The sequence below is a fragment of the Coffea arabica genome, chromosome 1e (genome assembly GCF_036785885.1).
Source record: "Coffea arabica cultivar ET-39 chromosome 1e, Coffea Arabica ET-39 HiFi, whole genome shotgun sequence".
NCBI lineage: Eukaryota > Viridiplantae > Streptophyta > Magnoliopsida > Gentianales > Rubiaceae > Coffea > Coffea arabica.
The window spans coordinates 55,648,085-55,674,108 of NC_092311.1; the positions used below are offsets into that span (position 1 = coordinate 55,648,085).

Here is a 26,024-nt window from a genome sequence, read left to right on the forward strand (position 1 = left end):
TTCCTACATTTTCTTTATTAGAAAATGCCTCAGATAATTTTTATTGAGTAAATAGAGTTTTTAGATGATTTTTCTAGTATTAGTTAGTTTTTGAGAAATTAAGAACGTATATCGGACGTGGGACCCACTAGTGCGAAAAGTTCGGAAAAATTCGGCCAATTAGGTTAAATTCCGGATACTGTGTAAAATTTATCGGGTGTTAAGAGATAAGTAGAGTGTGTGAAGTGAGTGATGTGAGGGGGAAAAGAAAGATAAGAATGCATTAATGAGTGTGACAAGTGTCACAATATGATTGGTTGGACTTTATGGTTTACTATTCACAATTTTGACTTTTTTGACCAAAGGTTAAATATCTCAAAAATCATTCAAAATTCACCATTTTTCAGCTCTTGATGGCCGAACCTCTCAAGCTCAAGAAGAAAGAAATTCTTCAACTTTCAAGCTTCCATTTCACTCAATCTTCCAAAACCAACCACATAACTTAGATTCTACTCCATAAAATCTATCCTTTGGGTGCTTGTGAGTGGTCTATTGAAGTTTGTTTGAAGACTTAAGGTGTCCAACATCTTCCTCTCTCTTGGTTACTTGGTAAGTGGTATATGAACACCCTCCTATATCTAATGATGTTGAATTTATGCCTAATGGTGGCTATTGTGTTAGAAATTGTGGTTTATTTCATGGTTTGGAATGATTGGTTGAGTTTTTATTTTTTTTTTTTTGGAATTTTCTGGTTTCATATGATCTTGATGGTGTGGTTGTTTTTGATGGTTGGTAATAAGGGGTTTTGGCTCTAGTAGGTGCATTTGATAGGAAATTGCAATCAATTTTGAATTTGGAAGAATTTCTGGAAAATTAGGGTTCTTGGTTGAACATTCTGTCCGAAATTTTAGATCATAGATAGAGGCCGAATTTGACTTTGCTCAAAACATGAAAGTTGTAGGTATTGATGTGTTTGAGGTGGCTGTAAAATTTCAGGTCATTTGGTTTAGTGTAGAATGAGATATGACGAAATTACTGTAGCTGTTCTGCTTTGGACAGAATGCGAAAACTGTACTGGTAATTGGCCATTTTGACTGGAATTGGTTTGGATTTTGAAGTTGGTGTCTTCTGATGAAATGTAGCTGGATGTCTTAGCTAACATATGCCTTTGGAATTTCGGAATTTGGACTTGTATAGACTAAGTTATAGTAATTACAGTTTTGTGTGATTTGCAAACCTGTTTTGGTAATTCTGGTATAGTATTTGGCATTTTCGACCTAGTTAAGCTAGGAACTGGATTGAGTGACCTTCTACATTTTTGTAGCCCTGTTTCATAGCTTCGAAACGGTGGGTCTTACATCCCCATCCGATAACCGTAGTGAATTTGGTGCCATTACCGCATTTTGAGGTCAAATACGGTTTGTGATTCTGGTACGTTTTTGGAAAGTTTATGGCTGGAACTTTGGCTTCACATTTGGCTGAGTTACAAGCTGTTTGGGCTTCCGACCAAAACACCAAACTTATAGCCCTATATCAGGGCTTTCTAACGCCCTTGGAATTTCATGAATCGGATTTATAAAACCTGAGATATAGCCGAGCAAATAAGGCCTGCCCGTGAAAATGACCATTTTCTGGTCAGATCTGTTTTGGTCCAGATGACCAATTTCCGTTCCGAATTTGGATTGCCGACCTTCATGAAAGTTGTTCCATTTGGAATGAACTATCTAACTGCCAATTTTCAGCTCTTTTGACCATGTGTAGCATAGAAAACAGTTTGCACTCAAAACTGACCATTTGTGCATTGGCCAGATTTCGTAAGTGATTGTGTTTGGTCCATTTGGGACTAAAGCCTCTAGTTTCAGTTCTGGATGTCTTCATAACAGTTGTTGTTCACCCTTTAAGCTTCGATATGGCGTCTCATACGCCTTAATCCGATATTCGTAGCTCAACTTATGAGTAAACTAGAAACGAGTGTCAAATCTGCCGTTTCCGTTTCCGTCTGTCATATTTACGTGCGCGCGTGTTGTTTTGCCGTTTTGCTTGTTTTGGGCATGTTAGTGGCCGTTTGTGATAAAATCTTCTATTTCAGACAGCGGTGAGCTAGGCGGAGCCGGTGGGGCCCACTACTAGCGAACACGCAAAGCGATTTTGCTTCCGTACTACTTTTGGTATTTTGAGTAAGTATTCAGGCCAGTTTGGTGTGTTTTCTTTGCTATGTGTTTGAGATATGTGAAAAGGGCACTTAGGCGAGGGTGTACTTTATCGCACTCGACCTAAACCCTAATTTGAATGTATAATTGTACTTGGCATATGTATATGAACCTTTTGGAACCAAAACCCTTGAACTTGTGGCTCGGGGCGACTTTCGAATAAAGTTTGTGAAGTTTGCAAAGTTTGTGATTTTGAATAATTTTGTGAAGTTTGTGAGTTTGGGGCGAACTCTTGACCTGGTTGGACTATTCGAGCCGGTTAGGGCTTGGTCGAAGGCAGTCCAACTTAGTTTGAGGTCACCAAGTTTGTAGGTTCATGTTATGAACCAATTTTGTAAATCCGGTTCACCGAGAAGGTGACCAAGTTTGTGACCCGAGCTTGTGACTCAAGCTCAAGTTTGTGATTTCGTTCGCCCGGGCAAGTTTGTGAGGTGACTGGCCAGTGAGGGTGATAAGGTGTCGGTGGGTGTACAAGTGAAGTTCTACGGACTATTATTTGCGGTCGACGGAGTGTCGGCAGGAGATCACGCATGGCACATGAGTTGGCTTTGGAGCCACCTGTATCCTTATTATGTGATGTTACTTTTCTGCTTTTGCTTTACTCTTATTGTGTAACTGTTACGTGAAATTTATGCTTTCGCCCCTGTTTACTTACTAAGCATATAGCTTACCCCATTCCTTTTGTTTTCCTTAGCAGGGGCCGACGCGGGGACTTTTGGCTCGTATACTAGTATAGTTAGTTTGGCTTGTAATAGTTGAACAGTTAGGATGTTTGTTTTTGTTTTGGTGGTTTGACTCGATACTTTTGGAGAATGTAACTATAACTCTTTTGGGATTGTATATATTGTATTTAGTGCTCTTTCGAACTTTAAGTTTTGAGTCCTGGCGCGAGCTAGGCAGGCGGCCCGCCGATACCCTTGGGTTCGCCCTTGGGAGAAGTGGGGTCGTCACAGTAGGAGGTCAGGGACAGGAATTCGTTTGGTTCCAAGGTAATATAGCTCCTCCAAAATTTTCATTGATTTAATTGGGAATGCCTCCTCTCCAGTAAATTAATAATGGTTGTAGTTAAGTGACAAATGACAATTTTAAAAAAAAGGAAACATATGACAAATACACGTTTTTCTTTAATCATTCTTTATATATATATATATCACATCATAAAAAAAGTATTACAAGATTATTTTATCTTTTTTTCCAAATAATCTACTATCTATCCTAATCCAAGCACTCATCGATTAATCCAAATTAATAAAAGGAATTGAATAGTTGATGTATATGTTTCAATGATTAAAAAAGAAAGTGAAATAGATAATATAAAAGGTTGGCCTTTTGAATAATCTAGAGATTTTTAACTAAATAACGAACCATAATAGAGTACAAAAGTCCATGTTAAAAAGATGCAAAGTAACAAGTCTTTCAAGTGTGAAAGTTAAAGTGTTATATCAGGTAACTGAATGCTGAGTTGAAATGTAGTTACATTTGCGGAGGAGTGAAAGGCAACAGCTTTGGGGGACGGGGGGATGGCATTCCAAAATTCTCAAAGTTCGTAGGGGCTGAAGGAAATGTTTTAGAATTTACAGTCCTCCCTCCTGCCCTGCGGCTGCCTGTTGGGCTTCAAACTTTGATTTCCAACGTTACGGAATTTTCCAACAGGAACACTCTGACCATCCAACTTAAATGAAAACCAACAGGAGATAACCTCTCAGAAGGATGCACTCATCGCCTAGCTACGTGCATGATACAAGAAGTTTCTCCTGGTAGATAAATTTTAGTCTGTTTCAGTGAGATGAAAAATCTTTTATGTTTTGAACAAATTGCAATTGTCACTGACATTAGTCTTTTTATTATTAGCATTAATTAAACACAATCCAGCATTAGCGAATTTACTTTTGACAAGTTATCCAAAGAAGAGGAATTTTGGGTGTAGATCACAGGTTTGAATCCAATATTCTGCATTCAAAGAAATCAAAGAGAGTGTGTCAATAACGCATCAATGCACCTCTCTAATTCTAATCCAAATCTGAGAGTATTTTGCACTAAAAGAAAATCTACAAGATAATGTATATAACTGTCAATTTAGCTCTGTGATATAAGATGAAGTATTATGCACTAAAAGGGTTAAAAACGTCTGCGGCCTTCCCTGCATCTACTCTTGAGGATTAAATCATTTTTCGTCCCAATTCAACTACTCAGCTAACTAATTAGTACACATATGACAAATTTGTCAAATTTTAGTTGTAATCTAAAAAAAATAAAACCTAACACATGCAAATCACGTGTCAAAATCTTAAGGGTAAATATGTTCACTGAACTTTTCAAATAAATGACAAAAAAATTTTGCGGCTACTACAGCATTCTAATCGTATATTTTGAATCACTCAATTATTTTTTGATTCAAAATGGCTACTAAACTCATAAATGTGTGTATTAGTGGACATTTCATCCAAATTCAATGTGTATATTAGTGTACACTGCACACGCCAAAAACCATAGGTAAATTTGGCCAAATAGATGAGAAAAAAAAATCTCAAATAGCCATTGAACTATATAAATAACATATTCTTAGTGATTTTTCGTTCAAATTGACCACCCAACTCACCAAAATAGCATACTAGCAAGCTTTCATTTTTCATTGGATCTACTATTTCCATTTAATTTCAGAGTTCTTAGAATATATTAAAACAACTATTAAAGTTTCTAAATTTTATTTTTTTGTTAATTAAAAAATCTAAAACTCTTGGTGACAACAATGTAAAAAAAATTAACTTTACGACATTGTCCTTGTTTTTGGTACATGAAATGCACATGGAGCACATTCCAATAGCATTAGTAGAAACATTGAAAGGAATGACTACTAGAGTACTGATTTAAGAGTTCAATGACTATATTGAAACAAAAAATATTTGAGTAGCCAAATGTGTACGAGCAAAATAGTTCAGTGACCGTAGGGGTTTTTAGGTTTAGATTGAGCAGATCAATGGACATATTTACCTTTAAATTTTGACACATGATTTGCACGTGTTTGATATTTTTTGTAAATTAAGAGCGAAATTCGACGAAATGATCATGAGTATATTGATTAGTTAGTTGAGTAGTTGAATTGAAATGAAAAATAGTTTGATAGTCAAAAATAGACATAAGGAATAATTTAATATCGCCGAGGTTTTTTTCCTGTGCTAAAATTAAGAAAAATCTACATGGTAACTCAATAACTAAATTGCACCTTTCTATTTTAAGACGGATATTTTCCTCTTATGATGTGCTGAATTGCTTTGGCTTGCCCTTTTCCACGAATATCAATGACGTTGTCAGCGGTTAAATTTGTGACTCGATTGGAATTTGGAACGTCAAGGTTTTATTCATTTATTTTAATTTGAAAAGAAACGTGATATACATTGGGTAAAAGTTGTTTTCCGTAGAACTAAAAAAAGGTTGGGTCATTGGGGTTCGAAATCACACAAATGAAAAAGTTTAAAAGAGTGAAGACAGTGGAGGTGATTGGAGTTAGGATTAAACGGTATGCATTGCTATTAACATAGTGTAGCACTATTAAAAATTGGGGAATTGATTTGGTCCATTGCTCATGACTTCTCGCGTATTGCTGTCGTGAATTGGGAACCAACATGATGATACGATACTCTTTACAAGGAAAGAAGAGGAAAGAATCCATCTAAACAAAATAAAATACTCAACCAATTGAATTAGAAAATGCGAAAATCCCAATCAAGGACTACGACGGTCACATATATGTCTATAAAAATGGTAGCAGTAATAATTAAGAAAAGTTCGAAGTGATAGTGGCTCATGAGCACGTCGTTCAGTGCTTGAAATTAATTCTAAATGAAAAAATTTGTTTCGCTCTTAATAATATTGCTAATATTTAATGGTGTCTAGTAGTAATTCGAAATTTGTTTTTAACACGGATGGGTATAATTAAGAGTGCGTTTGATAAAATTGAAGTTTAAAAATCGAAAATTGAAATTTAAAATTTAAAATTTAAATCTATTAAATTATTGAATTATTAAGTACTAAATATCATTACATTCCCATCTATATCACACTAAGTAACAAGTAAATAGTTTATCACTTAATTTTAGGAATAAATTTTACTTAAGAAATTCAATGTCACTCCACATGTTCAATTTTTAGCTATCAAACAGTCTAAAAATATTAATATCTGAATTCATTAATTTTAACTGCTAAATTAAATTATCAAACAAGACCTAACTTGCTATATCCGAACAACCTACGAATTTCTCTCCCGACTTCCCCGACTCTCTCCCTCTGAGATACCAGAAAAAACACGCTCAACAAAAATACACAACGGATCTTCTGTCCCACATTCTGTGCCACTCTCTGTCCCATTTTTTATTATATTGCTATTTCTCCTGCATAAATATCATGTTTTAGTTCTTTTTTGTTTCCTTAAGATCCAATAACTATTAATTGAGTAAAAAATAAATACAGCAGTTTCAAAAAAGCAGTATATAATAGAAAATTAAAAAATATAGCAGAAAATTCATTAAAAAATCTCATTTTTTATGCATTTTGATTTTTTGAGTTTGTTAAATTTTATGTATTACTCAATTAATAGTTATTGGATCTTAAGGAAACAAAAAAGAACTAAAACATGATATTTATGTAGGAGAAATAGCAATATAATAAGTGGGACAGAAGATCCGTTGCGACAAAAATACTAGAAACAACCAAAATGGAAAAAGAAAAAGAAATCGACTAGTAGCACAGCTATACTGCTAGTCTGCTACTGAAAGCAAGGGAAAAGCCAGCTCCGCGTCTCCTTCTTTGTAGTTTTTCGGCCTTTCCTCCCCGTGTAGGCAATACAGGATGTACTGACCTCCTACAATAACTACCACTACTTTCATTCTCTCTACACATATATATATACACCTGCTGGACCGTTCGGACTACAGCAAATTCACATTCTTCTTCTTGTTCTTCTTCGTCTGCCCTTATGAGCTCCTAGAGCAAACGCACAGCATACATAAATTCTGTAGGAAGAAACAAACATACGGTGGCCGCAGCGTGGCTAACTAGCTGGCACCATGACATTTGCTTCTCAATATTCTTGCAGGATGATGAGGAGGAAAAAGACTCGAGCACTCGGAATTCCCAGGATTGATCTGTCGCTGCTGCCTCTGGACAGGTCTAAGCTGTCCAAATTCATAGTCGAGGCTTGTGAAGAGTTTGGCTTCTTCACCGTCGCCAACCACGGGATTCCCAATCATATAATCGCAAGGATGGAAGGGGAAGGCGTCGAGTTTTTTGCTAAGCCCGCGTCGGAGAAGCAGAGAGCCGGACCTCCTACCCCGTTCGGTTACGGTTGCAAGAATATTGGATTCAACGGGGACAAGGGTGAACTCGAGTATATTCTCATGGAGGCCAATCCTGCTTCCGTCCGCCAAAGATCCAACACCGTTTCCGATCACCCTAAACAGTTCAGGTTCCATTTTACTACTCACTATATATATGCTGGAGTATTATTTATATGCATATCCGCAATAACATATTTGTTACTCGTTTCGACTGGTTTTACAAAGTAGTACTATAACATCGTCATAGTTACTCGGCATTTCTATTTTCGAGCGTGTTAGTTAATTAATTAGCAGGAGTACTCATAAAAAGAAATTTCACCCTTTGTTTTTTTTTTTTTTTGCGTTCTTCTATATATATATATATATATATATATATATATGTATGTATATATCTTTCAATTACATCATGATTGATTTTAACCCAACAAGATAAGTTCATCCTGTTATGTGATTCGGCGCTATGGATATTATAAATGAATAAAGCCAATAAAGCTGAGGAAGTGACCGCATTTTAAGATGAATATGCAGACCGTACGTTGCAGGCCCGCAAGGGGCTGAGGAATTCCCTCCCCCCCCCCCCCCTCTCCCTTCCCTCAACTTTTTTTTTTCCTTGCCAAAAATTACTACTAGTATACAACTACTACCATATTCCTCATTTTATCTTTCTTGCTTGGGCCAGTGCTCCTAACGGGGGTTTCCCGATTTAATTTGCATGCCAAAGTTCGGGAAAGCTTTCACTCAATTGCTAACATAGCATGTACGTTGTGAAAAAGAGAATCTTAATTAATATTCCTTTTTTCCCCCTCTATTTTATTTGTTTCTGCGGAAGACAGGGAATTGGGGGAAATAGGGAGGTTCGCTAGTCAGTATAAGATCCCGTATCGGTTTTTGGTTTTTTGGTTTTTGGGGTGGGGGAGGGGGTGTGGGAGTTGCAGATATTACTTCATCAAATTGTGGAATATTGCCTGAGGACGAAACTAACGTGTTCCGGATGATTACCATTAAGAAGCAGTAACGGTCAAATTTTGAGTTTTCAGACTTGTAAATTCACTAGAAATTAGAAAAGCAACGCAAATATGAACACGCACTTGGGTACCTAACCATTTAGTGGTTTATTAAGTCGCGGACCAGTAGAATAAGGTCTGTTTGATAACACAATTCAGCACTTAAATTTGATTAATTTAGTTATTAATATATTCAAATTGTTTAATAACCAAAAATTAAACATTTGAATTAATTAAACGACACTGAATTTTGTATGCACTCAAATATATTAGTTTTAATACTGAACAATTTAATAACTTACGAATTCAAATTTTATATTTTGGATTTTAATTTTATCAGTTGGTAAGTGGTAGTAATAGTAGCTACGAAAATATGATTATAAGATTATAAGAAATGAGTCATCTGCTGCTCCTATATATCTGCGCGTGTTGCTTTCCTAGCTCATTCCCTTGAGAGTTGAGTTAGAGTTGAATTGAGTTGAGAATTCTTTATCATTGAAAGATTGGTGGATACATAAAATCACCCCTTACCTAAATGTTTGCCAATGGTCCAATCACAAAATGGGGTTGACAATAATAAGTAGTTTATATATATATATATATATATATATATATATATATAGAGAGAGAGAGAGAGAGAGAGAGAACTACAAAGTTAAGACTTAAGGGTTGAAGATAAGGGATAAACTTATTCCGGTCAAATAGTCGCACGTGCAATCTCCAAGTCGCTGGTATTTTTTGGAACGTATATAGTACGTACTATATGAACAAATATGTGTATTTGCAGCGAAATAGCTATAGGAGTACTAATCAATACTTAGTTAATACCAGAACAAGTCATAACGGCCTCCCTGATTCCAATATTGCAAATAGTCGCCACAAGTTTATGTAAGTAAATATATAGAGTCGGATGTACTGGACGACATTGTAGAAGTCTGCTCTCAGTTTCTGGTTTCCAATCTTCCAACCTATATATCATTAGTAGCATCCATGGTGGGTCAAAAGACATACTACTACTAACCCATATGTTAGACATGGCACGCCTAAATGGTCATGTATCTTGTCATCTACCCTCTGTTACTATTCAACCTAGTGTCCTCAATTCAACTACTTTTGTGCCTGTGTACAAGAAATACTTGTGCGGGTACGATGGAGTGATATGCATGCAGCAACGGGTACAGAAATGAATCAGGGGAAAAAAAAAGGGAGGCAGGGCTAAGGGAAAAAGGAATGGAAGCAAGCATTAATGATGAAAGAAATGCCACTAGTAGTGGTAAATTAATTGCGCGTTCTCTGGTTTCTGAGTTGTGGAGGTGTTTGGTTTCTCAGTAAAATTAATGGTGGTGGTGTTTCCTGTGCAGCTGTGCAGTGAATGAATACATAGAAGCAGTGAGGAAGCTGGCATGTGAGATCCTGGAATTAGCGGCGGAAGGGCTGTGGGTCCCCGACAAGTCCGTATTCAGTAAAGTCATCCAAGATGTCAACAGCGACTCCTGCTTCCGGATCAATCACTATCCTCCAAGTACAACCACCACCACCACCACCAGTACTAGTCCCTTCTCAAACTCAAAGTCTCCCAATTCTCCTCCTCCTCGCGTTGGATTCGGAGAGCACTCTGACCCCCAGATTTTGACTATCTTGAGATCTAACGACGTTCCAGGCCTCCAGATTTGCTGCACCCCTGCTAAGGATGACGATGATGACGATGATGATGAGGACGAAGGCCTCTGGATTTCGGTTCCCCCTGACCCCTCCCAGTTCTGCGTTTTCGTAGGCGATGCTTTCCAGGTTCAGTACTGCTCTGCTTCCTCTCCGTCACTATCTTAGCTACTGCTACTCTATTACTACTACATTAATTAAACTATCTACTAAATATCCTTCACCTGTGCTACTTATCATGACTTCGCAGGCCCTGACCAATGGAAGGTTTAGGAGCGTCAGGCATCGGGTTCTGGCAAACTCGGCTAAACCCAGAATGTCCACCATCTTTTTCGGTGCCCCGCCCCTGAATGCCTGCATTTCTCCTCTTCCCCACCTCGTTTCCCGCCATAGCCCCATCCTGTATAGGCCTTTCACGTGGGGAGAATTCAAGAAAGCTGTGTATTCCACCCGTTTGGCGGATCACCGGCTTGATCTATTCAAGTGCCATTAATACACTACTCAGTTTTCCACCCCAATTTGTTTTCTTTTCTTCCTAGGGAGGTTTTTTACCGCGATTAAAATCTTTCTTCCCGCTGTTTAAGTTTATCCAATTGATCTGCCCCTCCCGACATATCCAACCAACTGACCCAGTCTGTAAATTGCATGGGGAAATTTTGCTTTCTGGGCTTTCCCTTCTGACTTTTTCGCAACGTTTCCAGTTCCAGCCTCAAAATGGTTGGTGATTCATCTAAATCTTTTCCGATCCATAGCATTATGCAGCAGTCACCTGCTGAGAGCATCACTGATCCATAATCTCGAAATCATGCTAGCTGTTCTCTTTTGTATTGATGGAGCAGGGTTGAATATCAATGCATGCTGCCATGTCTACAAGTCATGAATAGAAGTTTTATATAACGTCCAACTTTTCAAGTTTACAATTTCAATTCAAAGTTCCACGCTAACCAGCCAAGTACTATTTACGCTACGGAAATTCAAACAATTTCAACATAGATAAGATGAACCGACGTCTTATCCATTATCTTTTACCGTTTTAATCCCTGCTTTTTGGAAGAAGGGAATAGGTAATGGGATTGCATACCTTAAACGTCATTATCTCCGTGTCACACCGCAACAGCCACAACCATAATCAGATGTTAAAGAGTCGTGCAGCTACAGTCGGCTCAGGCCGTGATAAGAAGACTCAGGGTAAATCCGTTTTGATTCAATAGTAGAGTAGAGCATCATGATCAGTTCGTGTGGGATAAGATTTTAATGGCCTAATTGTTCCGACCAACACCAGCGAGGGGTAACATCGGATTATAATATCATGCATCTGTCATCCAATAACTTAGGGTGGCTTTGTTGTACAGCTTTTCGTCTCAACTTCTATGGTTATATGTTAGGTCTGATTTCCTTGCCCTTTTGAGATGGGCTTGACTTCAAGAGGAGTTTAGCCGTTGTCAGAGGCTTTACTTCTTCTTCATTTTTTTTTTTTTTTGTCAAAGGCCTCACTTGATTTGGCGGTATTCGAGAACTGCGCATTTGGTGGGTGGTGGTGCTCAGATTTTCGTGGAGCAGATAATGACTGGGTGGTGACTGAAGACTGACAGATAATGACATAGGATCTATCACTGACTTCTGGCCGGTTGGTATAACAGTTTGATCCAAAACATCGCATGCTAAGGAGATAGTTGTGGGGTTAGTTAACTCTCGGTAGGTAGAAGTCGCCCTGTTAGACTTGTTCATGTGGGGTTCTTTTCCACGTCAGTAATGAGGAGGTTTGGAAATGAGTAGATAAGTTCCTTGGGCGCCTTCAAAAGTTGCCGACTTTTAAAGATTGCTCAGGAATCTAGATTTATGTTACCGAATTTTTGAGTTTCTTCAAGAAAATGTCAGAAAAAAAAAAAAAGGAGATAGTTGTGGCTTCATTAGCTCTGCTACCAGCACCGGTGTTCTTGAATTTGGACTGGACTGATTGTTTCAACTAATCGAACCGGGTCTAGCCTAGAGGCAGTCAATCTCTATGAAAAAGTTGAACGTAATTAAAAACTAGTCAAAACCCATCAAATCCGTTAAACTTTCGACTGTTCAAATTCGATTTTTTTTAAATTTTTTTTGAAATTACAGTCTCTTTATCACCCGATTCCCGGCCTACTATTAGTGCCTTCCCACTTTACTAATTGAGCATCTGTTATGTTATTCTACCTTATAAAGTAATAACTGTAATTAAAAGCAAAAATATAGTAATTGATTATGGTTGAGATCTTACAACTGTAGATTCTATATTCAAATTCTTCCTTCTTCCTCTCCATTTTTTATATCTCACATCTTCTCTATTATAAAAACTAGTTTTGTACTCATTCGTTGAACGGGAATCGTCGAAAAATAATAAACTTTAGTCAATTTATAAAAATATCAATATAAAATACATATTTAATGTATAATCTATTATAACTTGTCTTAAATATATTACTATGTGTGCATTGTAATGTAAAGTATTCTTATAATATAAATTTGAACATCTAATTCAGTGACTAATAATTCAAAAAATAGAAAAAATAACATTCAACAATACCATAACATTCAAAAACTTCAAAATAAATAAAAAGTGCAGTAAATAGTATCAAATAATATTCTACTATTCAGAAACTTGTTTTTATTTTTTTCTGTTTGAACATTCTCCTCGATTTGTCCGTGCAAATCAGTATTTATTGATTTACTTTTATCACTGCATGATAGTAAAATAGGATAACTAAGTATAAAAAAATAAATGATTTATCGCATTCAAGTTTGTGTATAACAATACATAAAGATTATGATTAAGTAAACGGCCAGAGTCTTTTAATTAACTAATGAATTTGCAGATATATCTAATAGAGATATTTATGTCTCTTGTATTTATATCGCATTACTTTCCAGTGCCTTTTGTTTTTTGTTGTTTTTCCTGAAGGCAAATTAACAAACATCGTAGTATATGATCACAAAAATCAATTAATAAACATTTTATCATTTATTCCTATAAAAATATATTATCATTTATTCCTATATATCTAATAGAGGAGGTTATGTCTTTTTTATTTATATCGCATTACTTTCCAGTTCCCTTTTTGGGTAAGAAATAAAAATCATATAATATTAATAATTTTTATAGAAAATAAGAATTGATATATATCCAAACAAAAAAGAAGCAAGCCACGTAGAAAACTACTTACCATCTCATTAAGCCACGTAGGAAAGAGAAAATATGAAGAGATAAGAATGAGGATACGACTTTATTATATATATATATATATATTTAAAAATAGCACAACAAATGTAAACGAAAACCCTAAACTGTAATTATAGTCATTAAACCTGGCCTAAGATGAACTCGGTGAAAGGGATAGGTCAATGAGTTAGCAGTTCTTCCTATGTAGGTGGGTGGTACACACTTCAACCAGTTGGTCATTATAATATAATCCCTCTGTCTCAATAAAAGTGTCATATTTTCTATTTTGAGATGTCCCAAAATGTTTATCAATCTTGCTAAAGTAAAGGCTATTTTCATATATTTTTTTAATGTTATCCTCATCTTTATCTATATTTCATACTAAATCCAAATTTGAATTTTGAATTTTTGAAGGTAATTTTGAAAAAAAAAATATGTTAACATTACTATCAATCTACTATTCATAAAAAGTTGAAATTTTAAAATGCGATAAACATTTTGGGACGAAAGGAGTATATGAATAAGATATATTACAATTTTTAATACAACATATATGGTGTAATAATTAATAAATATATTATAAAATTTTTATTGAATTTATGAAATATTTATTTATTGTGAGAGTTATCACGAAATAATTTTATTTTAGTGATATATCTAATCTCCAAGTTTAGACTTGTGATTACACTTAGTGGAATTATATATCTTATTTACAAATTTAAGTGTAAAACGTTATTTGGAGTAATATGTGTCTTTAAAATGAATTGTAGCAATATATTATTTTTTTCAATTGAACTCTTAATTTTTTAAATGTCGTTTGAAGAGTAATAAGTTATAATAAAAGTCTCCAAAAGAGTATCTGAAATTAATGTTTAAAAAAATTGAAGAATAAATGTGAAGGCCTTGGCTATGTGTATCCATTAGGAGTTTGAGATTTAGATCCTATTTGATAATCCAACTCAGCATTTAAATTTAATGAATTTAGATTTTAACATGGTCAGACACGTTTGATAACCAAAATTTAAATTTCTGAAATAATTAAGTGCCATTGAATTTTCTAGGCAACACTTGTCTCAAAAAATAAGTGATAAACCATTCACTTATCACTGAATGTGATATACACCTAAACATATTAGATCTAATGCTTAAGAATTCAATTATTTAATGAATTCAGATTTCAAACTTCAATTTTATCAAACGCACCCTTAATTTTCACCAACGGATTAGGCTTGTGGCTTGGTGATAACTACAATGCTTTGTTATTTTTAAGGTCCTGAGTTCTAACCCTTGTTTTTTTAATAGCTAAACAAACCAAATTCATAATTTATTAAAGAATAGTTTTTATTGATTGTGATTATTTTTTTACAGTCAACTTGTATAATTAGATTTTGGAAACTCTATGGCAAACAATAACAAAGCCTCAGTTAATTACGTGGCCCTAGATATGCCACTGCAATTAGCAGGATTTCATGATTGATTTGCGAGACGAGCTAGGTAGGAAGATAAGCACTTTTGAGATTCATTGGAATATTAGAATATTGCAGCAAGCAAAATCATCGTTGAGGGTAAGTCATTAGAAGTTTAGAACATTATAGGATAAGCACATTTGAGAGTCATTGTTGAGGGTAAGTATCAAATACAAGCATTTTTAAGAGTCGTTGGAACATTTTAGAAGGTTTGCATTTTGGCCTCGTAGGGTATTGAAATCACAGAAAAATCTGCGTTTAGATATTCTTGTTGCATGTTACCAACTTTTTGATGTACAGGCAAATATATTTCAATCGAAAATCCTTGCTACAATCAATCATCTTGTATCTATCAGGTGACATAAAGAAAAGTTGATGAATCAATAAGATACGCAAGTTTTACCATTTTGTATATTTACACTGAACATTCATATGCTAGAACTGCATTCCTTCTTACGATCAAATCACAATTTCTAGTACTAATAATCTCTCTCTTCTAACAACCATATATATTCCGAATTAAATTTTGAATTATTTGATTTATACTTGTTGCCTGTCAAAATTTGTGAGTATTCTAATACTTGAAAAACCGACAATTGGCTAACAAAAATTGGTTAGGGAAATTCGCAAAAATTGTTGTGAATTAGATATTTTTTGGGGTGTTTTTGAAAAACTTTGCTGTAATAGAGTTTTTAGAATATATTTTGAAATATTTTTAGAAAATATTTTAGAATATTTAAGAGTAGAAGAGTTTCTAGAATATATTTTGAGATATTTTTAAAAATTTTAAGAAAAATTAAACTAATTTTTAAATTACCTTATAGAGTACTTTTTAAAAATTTTTATTATATTTGAAAAACTAGTTTTTAAAAAACATTGCAAGAGAATTTGTGCTTGCTAGGGCCTAAGGATGAATGGGTTCCATGAAAGAATGAAAACCTGTTAATAAGGTTGAAGAAGCTGTTGGAATGTTGGATATGATTGAGGGAGGGGTTGGGTTCAGGGTTCGAGGAGGAAATATCCAATCCTAATGGGTGGGCTGATTTAGAACTTAGAAGCATGCATTCATCCGTAAACAAAAAGATGGCTAAAAATAGGGTTGGCAGCCGGACGGGGCAGTCCTTCCTTTCCGCCTGCTCCGTCACCCAATAACTCCCCCTTGTCTCTAATCCCGGACCAGCGGGTGCTTCCTCGTCACCTCACTATTATTTTTATTTTTTATGTCATTTTATTTTAATATATGTATAACACTAATAAATATATTTACTCGTTATTATTTTAAATTTTCAGCAAAAATTTTAACACGAGATAAAATATAAAAATCATTTTGACCTTGTGAACCCATTTCTTTATATTGAATATTACGTAAAATCTAAATCAATTGGCATTATTCTTTTATAAACAATATGTCATAACAAAACAAAAATCAACTAACACAAAAAAAATTAACCACAATTATTAATTTTAATGGGCTCAACCCAAAAATAGTCAATAAATAACATGTGTAAATGGTCACATAAAAGTACAAACTAGAGGTACAAATGAATCAAGCCACTTGTAAATCCTTACAAGCTAACTTGGTGAATATTGAACTTAAGTCAAGTGCGAGCCGACCAAGTCAAGCTATCGAATTCGAATCAAACATAGATAAACTCGACTTGTTAATTCGCGAGTTGATTAAGAAAATTACATACGGATGTATATGTCATTTTAATAGTAAAATTACATATATAATCGTAATATTTTTATTATTTATTAAGAAAAAATGAATATTTTATTTATTTTATAAAAAATAAAATATTTAATTTTTATTATTTTCAATTTTGAGTGGTTTGAGTTTGAGTTCAATTAAATTCGAATTTGAGGTCAAGTTTAAACTCAAATTTGATGATAAAATTGAGTCAAAACTCGACTTGATTAAAATCATAATACAAACTGATGTATTCATTCACTTCCTTAATTCCAAATTCCAATCCTATCACACCACAGTTAACATAGTATGTGACGACCCCACTTCTCCCAAGGGCGAACCTAAGGGTATCGGTGGGCCGCCTGCCTAACTCGCGCCAGGACTCAAAATTTAAAACAATAAAAGCCAGAAAATTCAAAAGAGTTCTAGATACAATCCCAAAAGAGTTATAATTACATTCTCCAAAAGTACCTGCTCACACTCTTACATCCTTATAATTACCACCAAAACCAAAATGTAGACCCTAAGGAGGGTTCTTATACAAACCACCAAAACTAAAACAAAAACAAACATACTATAAGTCCAACTATTACAATCAAACCTAACTATACTAGTGTGTGTGCCAAAAGTCCCCGCGTTGGCCCCTGCTAAGGAAAACAAAAGAAAATGGGTAAGTTGAATGCTTAGTAAGTAAACAGGGGCGAAAGCATAAATTCACGTAGCAACCATCACACAATAAGAGTAAAGCAAAAGCAGAAAAGAACAACACCATATAATAAGGATACGGGTGGCTCCAAAGCCAATTCATGTGTCATGTATGATCACCTGCCGACACTCCGTCGACCGCAAATAGTAGTCCGTAGAACCCCGCTTGTACACCCACCGAGCACGTTATCACCCTCACTGGCCAGTCACCTCACAAACTTGCTCGAGCGAACGAAATTGAACTTGCTGCGCAAGCTCGGTTCACAAACTTGGTCACCTTCTCGGTGAACCGGATTCACAAAATTGGTTCATAACATGAACCTACAAACTTGGTGACCTCAGACTAAGTTGGACTGATTTCGACCAAATCCTAACCGGCTCGAATAGTCCATACAGGTCTTAGATCGAGCCCACGAACTCACAAACTTTGCAAACTTCACAAACTTTACTCGAAAGTCGCACCGAGCCACAAGCTCAAGGGTTTTGGTTCCAAAAGATTCATATACATATGCCAAGTACAATTATACATTCAAATTAGGGTTTAGGTTGAGTGCGATAAAGTACACCCTCGCCTAAGTACCCTTTTCACACATCTCAAACACATAGCAAAGAAAACACACCAAACTGGCCTGAATACTTACTCAGAAACTGAAATAGCAAAAATACGAAGTCGGATCGAAATGAACAACAAGTAGTGGGCCCCACCAGTTCCGCCCAACTCACGACCGTCTGAAATAGGAGATTGTGTCACATAATATCGCAAACGGCTACTATCGTGCCTAAAACAAGCAAAACGGCAAAAACGACACGCGCGCACATAAATATGACGGACGGAAACGGAAACGGCCGTTAGCGGAAACGGCAGATTTGACACTCGTTTCTATTTTAATCATAAGTTGAGCTACGAATATCGGATTAAGGCGTATGAGATGCCATATCGAAGCTTAAAGGATGAACAACAACTGTTATGAAGACATCCAGAACCGAAACTGGAGGCTTCAGTCCCAAATGAACCAAACACAATCACTTACGAAATCTGGCCAATGCACAAATGGTCAGTTTTGAGTGCAAACTGTTTTCTATGCTACACATGGTCAAAAGAGCTGAAAATTGGCAGTTAGATGGTTCATTCCAAATGGAACAACTTCCATGAAGGTCGGCAATCCAAATTCGGAACGGAAATTGGTCATCAGGACCAAAACAGATCTGACCAGAAAATGGTCATTTTCAAGGGCAGGGCTTATTTGCTCGGCTATATCTCAGGTTTTATAAATCCGATTCATGAAATTCCAAGGGCGTTAGAAAGCTCTGATATAGGGCTATAAGTTTGGTGTTTTGGTCACAAGCCCAAACAGCTTGTAACCTAGTCAAATGTGAAGCCAAAGTTCCAGTAGTAAACTGTTCGGATATAAAAACAGTTCTGACATGCATTCTTATTTCGATCATAACTAGAGCTACGGGACTCGGATTTTGACGCACTTTATAGCGTTTCGAAGCTGTGACCAAGATCTACATTTCTTATGAAAGAGTCGATACCCAGATCGTACTCTATCAAAATCGAAAAAGTCACGGTCAGAAACTTTCCAAAAACGTAACAGAATTTGACGGTCAAAACAGGTCTGAGTATTTCGTTTATAACTCAGGATATAATAATCCGCTTAACCTGAAATTTTACAGACATATTTAGGACCCAAGGGGCTACGACTTTCATGTTTTGAGGAATTCCTAAATCCGTACATAGCATTAAGAAAAATGAAGCCGAAGTTCAGTCGTTAAACTGTCCTGTTTTTCCCAGTTTTGCCGTTATCGCGCGCCGAAGTCGCACGGTCCGTTCCTACGATTCTTATACCAGATTTCCATCCATTTTGATACCAAATAACCTTATGTATCTCAGTTCTTAATTGGTCCGAAATTCCCTTCCAAATCAGTCCAAATTTAACAAACATCAACCACAATCCCTAACCAAATTTCATTTGCACCAATGAACTTAATCCAACCTCTCACTAACCAAACCCTATCTCACTAACCATAAGCTAAGCTACATTAGCCTAATGGAGTCTAGGGTTTCTTAACCCAAATCAGATTTTTGCAAGTAACCAACCAATCACATGAGGCAATTCATCAAACATAACCACTACAAGTCCATTTCTCAACTAAAACAAGTAAGGAAAGCATTAAAATAAAAAACCCTAATTCTCTTAATCTTAAATCAAAATTTCAGCAACATCTCCATCATAATTAAACCATGAAACTTCAATATAAACTTCATATTCACCATACAAACCCATAATCATAGCATAATACATCATTTCCATATCTTAGAGATTAAAGCCCCAAAATTAATCTTTCAAAGAAGATAGCATACCTTCAAGTGAGTTTAGTAGATGATAAACTTTAACAATCAAGCTCTTAAGTGGTTGCTCCAAGCTCCCAAGACAAGATGCAAGCTAGAAATTGAAGATTTTTGAAGGAAAACTCTCTCCCTTGCTCTCAAGGAATTTCGGCCCCTCTCTCTCTTTTTCCTCTTAAATTTTTACTTTGATTTCTTCTAATTGTCTTATAAGACTAAGAGGTAAATAAGTCAAAGAAGACACAAGAGATATTTTAGGCCAACCAATCACAAAAAAGATGTTTTATTTGCCTTTAAACCCCTTGCACTTCAACCTAACTTTAATTCTACTCTTGCCCAAAAACATTTGATACTATTTCAATTAACTCCATAAGTCATAACTTAATCTCATTTAAAACATGTAATCACACTTAATCACTTTACTAATCGCTTCCTCATCTTAATCACTTATACTTAAACATACCATTCCCATAATTAAAACAATCAAATAATAACATTTATAACTTAGGCAAAATTAGGATTTTTTTTTAATCCCCACTTAAGCTTTCTAATAAATTGGAACACTAAAGGTTTGCTAATCATTCAAACTTACTAAACCTTTGTAATTAAAACAAATCCTATATTTACTTATGTCAAGGCACACACTAGAATATCGAATATAAATTATAGCTTGAACCTTATAATAATAATACGTAAATTAGGATTTTCAAACTTAACCGAATTAGGGTTTCCTTCCTAGCCATTAAACCCTAATTTTTTTTTCCATACCGAATATCAAATAACCCTAATATCGACTTACGAACGGACTGGGGTCTCACAATCTCCCCCACTTAGGACAATTTCGTCCTCGAAATTAATTCGTTGGTCAAAGCGTACCTTCAAGACCTGCCGAAGGGTCAATCGCCTCCTGTTGATCCATTGCATACACCCTTTCTGGCCCTTTAGGTCGATTGTCCCCTGCATTTGACGGCTTAGTTGTGGTCCCTTCAGTCGGTGGCTTAAGTCCTTCATTTTTCATCTTAGGACACCGGGCAATCAGGTGTTCGGTGCTACCACATTTGAAGCATTTGCGTACCGAACTATTCTTCCAGCAATTTTCATCAGTGTGATTGCCCCCACAGAAACCACAGGTTGGTTTAGTGGCCGTACTAGACCCTCTACGCTGGACGCTCCTCTGGGGCTCTTGCCTTACCGGACCTCGCCCAAAGTTGTTCAGGGTTCTTGTAGGTCGTGGACCATCTGTGCCTTTACTCGTCTTAGCTGGTGGCTCATTTCGTGAACTCTGTCCAACCGTTGTGTCATTCGAGCTGGGTTGCCTCCTTTTCCGGTCATGGAAGGCTTTAACCTGTCCTCTGAACATATCAAACAGGGAACACTCACCTATACACGCAAAATAACGTCCACTTCTCAATCACCAATTAAACCTAAAAGTAAACAAAGAACACATTACAATCCGTCTATCATGATTTGGATGAAATCAAGGATTACCCGACTACTCGGGAGTAAACGTATAAAATGACTTTTAAAGTGTCAATAGAGCATTTGGATCCGTGGACGGGAATTACTAGGGTTCATAAACCAACCCAAAGAGGTATTAGGTTTTAGAATGGTAAAACGGTCATTTTATTTGCCAAGCGGAAATATACAGGTTCAAATAGAAATTTAGCCATCGGCCACCTTTCAAAAGAGCCGGTAATATTTTCAGTAAATACGTCCAATTTGTCACAAAATACATTCGTAAAATCACTTTAACTTGCTCACATTACAAGAAGATAAACGGACGGCATGTCCCTTGTGTTTACCTATTTTCCAGCCATTAATGGCTTCATTATTTTCCTCAAAACAGTCCCAACATCTCATATAGAATAATCTCATGTCCAAAAGCCGTTCACTAGGCTTAAAGTCATATAAATACAAAAATAAATACAAAAATCAAGCTAAAAACATTTCCGGATAAAAACAGTTTTTGACACCATTTTGCGGTTTTGGCACCATTGGCGGTACGATTATCGGATGAAGGTGCAAGATACACCGTTTCGAAGCTAACAGATAGGGCTACAATGTTGAAAAAGGTCACTCAGTCCAGTTTGTAGTGTAACTAGGTCAAAATTGACATATATGAAACCAGAAACTCACAAATAGGTTGGCTAATCGTACAATTGTTAATCAGCAATAACTCTGGCTACCGAAGTCCGATTGAAGTGTATCCTATGGTGTTTCGAAGCTAAAACACAACCCTACATTTCTTATGAAGACCTCTAAGGCCAAATCATGCATTTTTCATGATCAAAAATGGAAAACTACACCAAAACAGAATTAAGACAAGTTGTTCGCTAGTAGTGGGCCCCACCGGCTCCGCCTAACTCACCACTGTCTGAAATAGAAGATTTTATCACATTATATCACAAACAGCTACTAACAGATCCAAAACAAGCAAAACGGCAAAAATCGGCACACGCGCTCGCGCGGAACGGCAAACGGAAACGGCCAAATCGGCCATCTCAAACCGTTTTGATCAAAAGTTAGGCTAAGAATATCGGATCAAGGTGAAGGAAACACCGTTTCGAAGCTATGAGGAAGGCCTACAATTCTCATGAAGACACCTTAAACTAGATCCGAATCAACACAAGTCAAAATCATGAAAAACAGCACCAGAAGTTTGCATTTTGAATGACAGACAGGGTCTGTTTACTGGACCATAAATTCTAGTTCACAAGTCCAAATCAGGAAATTCCAAAGGCATTAGAAAGTTGAGACATAAGGCTAAAACTTTGATGTTTTGGCCAAGACTTGAATCCATTCAGAACAGAACGAAAGTTGAGTGTCAAAGCACCCGTTAGAACTGTCCATATTCAAGGCAGTTCTGACGATTGATCTTGTTTTGTTCATAACAGGAGCTACGGAACTCGGATTTCGACGCACTTTATACCGTTTCGAAGCCAAAACCAATATCTACATTTCTTATAAAGGAGTTGACACCCAGATCGTACGGGATCAAAACGGAAAAATGCATGGTCAGAGGCTGACTTCAAAACGCAGCACAAACCAATGTTCAAAACAGGCATGAGTGTTTTGTCTATAACTTGGGCTACACTGATCCGTTTAAGGTGTTCTTGGCGGCGTTAAAAAACTAAGACAGAGTACTAAAACTTTTAATTTTTTGGCAAATGACTAAATCAGCACGGATCATAGTGAATAAACACAATCAATTGGATGAACTGTCCAAAACGGATCACTGGAAATATCCTAGGGCAGTGAGGGTATTTTGGTCTTTTCACTTGCTACATTGCTCCGAATGAGTTGAAATTTTGTAGACAACTATAAAACATCATTCTCTACAACTTTCATGTTTTATACTAAGTCTAATTCGGCCTCTAACATGATGCAATAAAATGGGACAGAACAGGGTAGCTTGGTTTCCAAATTCTGAAATTTGCACCTTTACTCTATAAATTCATATCTAACAAGTGCTCTATCATCAAACCCACCAATTACTATCTCAATAACATCAATTAAGAGGTAGATAACCATAATCAAGGCTGAAAATATAAACCCTAGTTAAACATCCCAACATACCATTGAACCCATGAAATTTTTCCCATAAATCCATCAAAACTATAACTTTAAACTTCTAGTTCACACATATAAGAAGTAGAGGGAAGTTTCTTACCAAATTCACCTTAATCCCTATATCAAGAAGCTGCCAAGACCTTCCTCTTCCCAAATCACTCCACCAAAACCCTTAAACTTCCTTGGAGATCAACTTTTGTGGAGGAATTTGCAAGATTATCGGTTGAAACTCAAGATTGAGGCTTGAAATTGAGGTGCAAGATGAAGTTTTTTCCTCTCTTGTTTTTCCTCTCAAGAATTTCGACCAAGACTAAGAAAAGGGGAAGAAATGAGGAAATTTTGGTCAAATTTCTGTTTTATGAAGGTTAAGACAAGTTGGTCAAAGTCCAAACCTGAAATTTTACAGGCATATTCAGGACCCAAGGGGCTACGACTTTCATGTTTTGAGGAATTCCTAAATCCGTACATAGCATTAAGAAAAATGAAGCCGAAGTTCAGTCGTTAAACTGTCCTGTTTTTCCCAGTTTTGCCGTTATCGCGCGCCGAAGTCGCACGGTCCGTTCCTACTATTCTTATACCAGATTTCCATCCATTTTAATACCAAATAACCTTATGTATTTCAGTTCTTAATTGGTCCGAAATTCCCTTCCCAAATCAGTCCAAATTTAACAAACATCAACCACAATCCCTAACCAAATTTCATTTGCACCAATGAACTTAATCCAACCTCTCACTAACCAAACCCTATCTCACTAACCATAAGCTAAGCTACATTAGCCTAATGGAGTCTAGGGTTTCTTAACCCAAATCAGATTTTTGCAAGTAACCAACCAATCACATGAGGCAATTCATCAAACATAACCACTACAAGTCCATTTCTCAACTAAAACAAGTAAGGAAAGCATTAAAATAAAAAACCCTAATTCTCTTAATCTTAAATCAAAATTTCAGCAACATCTCCATCATAATTAAACCATGAAACTTCAATATAAACCTCATATTCACCATACAAACCCATAATCATAGCATAATACATCATTTCCATATCTTAGAGATTAAAGCCCCAAAATTAATCTTTCAAAGAAGATAGCATACCTTCAAGTGAGTTTAGTAGATGATAAACTTTAACAATCAAGCTCTTAAGTGGTTGCTCCAAGCTCCCAAGACAAGATGCAAGCTAGAAATTGAAGATTTTTGAAGGAAAACTCTCTCCCTTGCTCTCAAGGAATTTCGGCCCCTCTCTCTCTTTTTCCTTTTAAATTTTTACTTTGATTTCTTCTAATTGTCTTATAAGACTAAGAGGTAAATAAGTCAAAGAAGACACAAGAGATATTTTAGGCCAACCAATCACAAAAAAGATGTTTTATTTGCCTTTAAACCCCTTGCACTTCAACCTAACTTTAATTCTACTCTTGCCCAAAAACATTTGATACTATTTCAATTAACTCCATAAGTCATAACTTAATCTCATTTAAAACATGTAATCACACTTAATCACTTTACTAATCGCTTCCTCATCTTAATCACTTATACTTAAACATACCATTCCCATAATTAAAACAATCAAATAATAACATTTATAACTTAGGCAAAATTAGGATTTTTTTTTAATCCCCACTTAAGCTTTCTAATAAATTGGAACACTAAAGGTTTGCTAATCATTCAAACTTACTAAACCTTTGTAATTAAAACAAATCCTATATTTACTTATGTCAAGGCACACACTAGAATATCGAATATAAATTATAGTTTGAACCTTATAATAATAATACGTAAATTAGGATTTTCAAACTTAACCGAATTAGGGTTTCCTTCCTAGCCATTAAACCCTAATTTTTTTTTCCATACCGAATATCAAATAACCCTAATATTGACTTACGAACGGACTGGGGGCTCACATAGTACTAGTGTGAATACCCGTGCTATGCACGGTACTTACATTATTGAAACAAATTAAAAGATTATACCAATATAATTAAAATTTAAGATTTGTCTAACAATAGTTCAAAATATGACAAAATTTGTAGATCATTCAAGAATTGCGTTTCCGCAAAGATGGATCTTAAAATAATAATAATTCATATTAGAAAATGAATGATATATGGATAGAAATAAATGTAATTGCATGTTTTATTTGATTTCAAAATAAAATACTTACAAACATTATGCACTCCATTTGATAATCTTGTACAAAGGTGCGAACATTTTTTACACCAATCAACTTTTAGTATGAAAATTAATATTGGTGGTTTAATTAATTCTATTGAATTTTGTAGAGTTCGTACTACAAAAAAATGTTCAGCGCGACTTGTATTTCTTGGAAGTAGACTTGCTGAACTTTTTAAAAATATTTCATTGGAATCACCATGGTGTGATTCGTATTGTGATCAGTTGTTTTTTTCTTTGTAATCTTGCAGGTTGAGAATTAAGACGCTATTGAAATCAATTATGGAACCAATGGAGGCTAATGGGGGCCATAACCCTCCTCCCCAAGTTTTAAAAATTTTAATTCATGTTATGTAAATATTTGTGTAAAATAAAGTTGGTTTTCCTAATTTTTTATAATTTTAGTTTATATTATGAGAATATATATACATATGTATATATGTGTGTGTGTGAATTAACTACATTTAAATTAATTTTTTTACTTAAAAAGGTTATTTATTTTTTACATTCCTTTATAATTAAAGTTAAGGTTTGATAATTTTGTACAAAGATGCGAACATTTTTTGCATCAATTAACTTTTAATATAAAATTTAATATTAATGATTTAATTAACTCTATTGAATTTTGTGAAGTTAATACTATAAAAAAATATTCAGTGAACCTTTTTTAACATAGTATTACTGTAAATAAATGTACTGCAC

The 26,024-nt window shown here is 35.5% G+C and overlaps 1 protein-coding gene and 2 long non-coding RNA genes across 4 annotated transcripts; 2 read left to right on the forward strand and 1 right to left on the reverse strand.

The window, feature by feature from the left end:
- Window positions 1-400: 400 nt before the first annotated feature.
- Window positions 401-3,182, forward strand: LOC140021658 (uncharacterized). Of its 2 annotated transcripts, none has more exons than XR_011825561.1 (3): window positions 401-588; window positions 2,069-2,156; window positions 2,884-3,182. It is a non-coding gene; the product is annotated as an uncharacterized lncRNA (long non-coding RNA). The 2 variants fall into 2 exon arrangements; XR_011825562.1 differs by having other exon boundaries at window positions 2,887-3,182.
- Window positions 3,183-6,971: 3,789 nt separating this feature from the next.
- LOC113719247 (gibberellin 2-beta-dioxygenase 2) lies at window positions 6,972-11,111 on the forward strand. The gene is made up of 3 exons (XM_027244414.2): window positions 6,972-7,650; window positions 9,888-10,314; window positions 10,436-11,111. The coding sequence occupies exons 1-3, from the start codon at window positions 7,253-7,255 to the stop codon at window positions 10,676-10,678; spliced, it is 1,068 nt and encodes a 355-aa protein (XP_027100215.2). The 5' UTR covers window positions 6,972-7,252; the 3' UTR covers window positions 10,679-11,111.
- On the reverse strand, window positions 10,554-12,001 carry LOC140014816 (uncharacterized). Its single transcript, XR_011821514.1, has 2 exons — window positions 11,267-12,001; window positions 10,554-11,052 (listed from the first exon to the last, which is right to left on the reverse strand). It is a non-coding gene; the product is annotated as an uncharacterized lncRNA (long non-coding RNA).
- Between the last annotated feature and the right edge of the window lie 14,023 nt (window positions 12,002-26,024).

Excerpts from the sequence above, each read along its gene's own strand:
- LOC113719247 (XM_027244414.2), top strand. The coding sequence starts at position 7,253 with ATGACATTTGCTTCTCAATATTCTTGCAGGATGATGAGGAGGAAAAAG. Across the intron at positions 7,651-9,887 it reads GATCACCCTAAACAGTTCAG|CTGTGCAGTGAATGAATACA; the intron begins GTTCCATTTTAC and ends TTTCCTGTGCAG. Across the intron at positions 10,315-10,435 it reads TCGTAGGCGATGCTTTCCAG|GCCCTGACCAATGGAAGGTT; the intron begins GTTCAGTACTGC and ends ATGACTTCGCAG.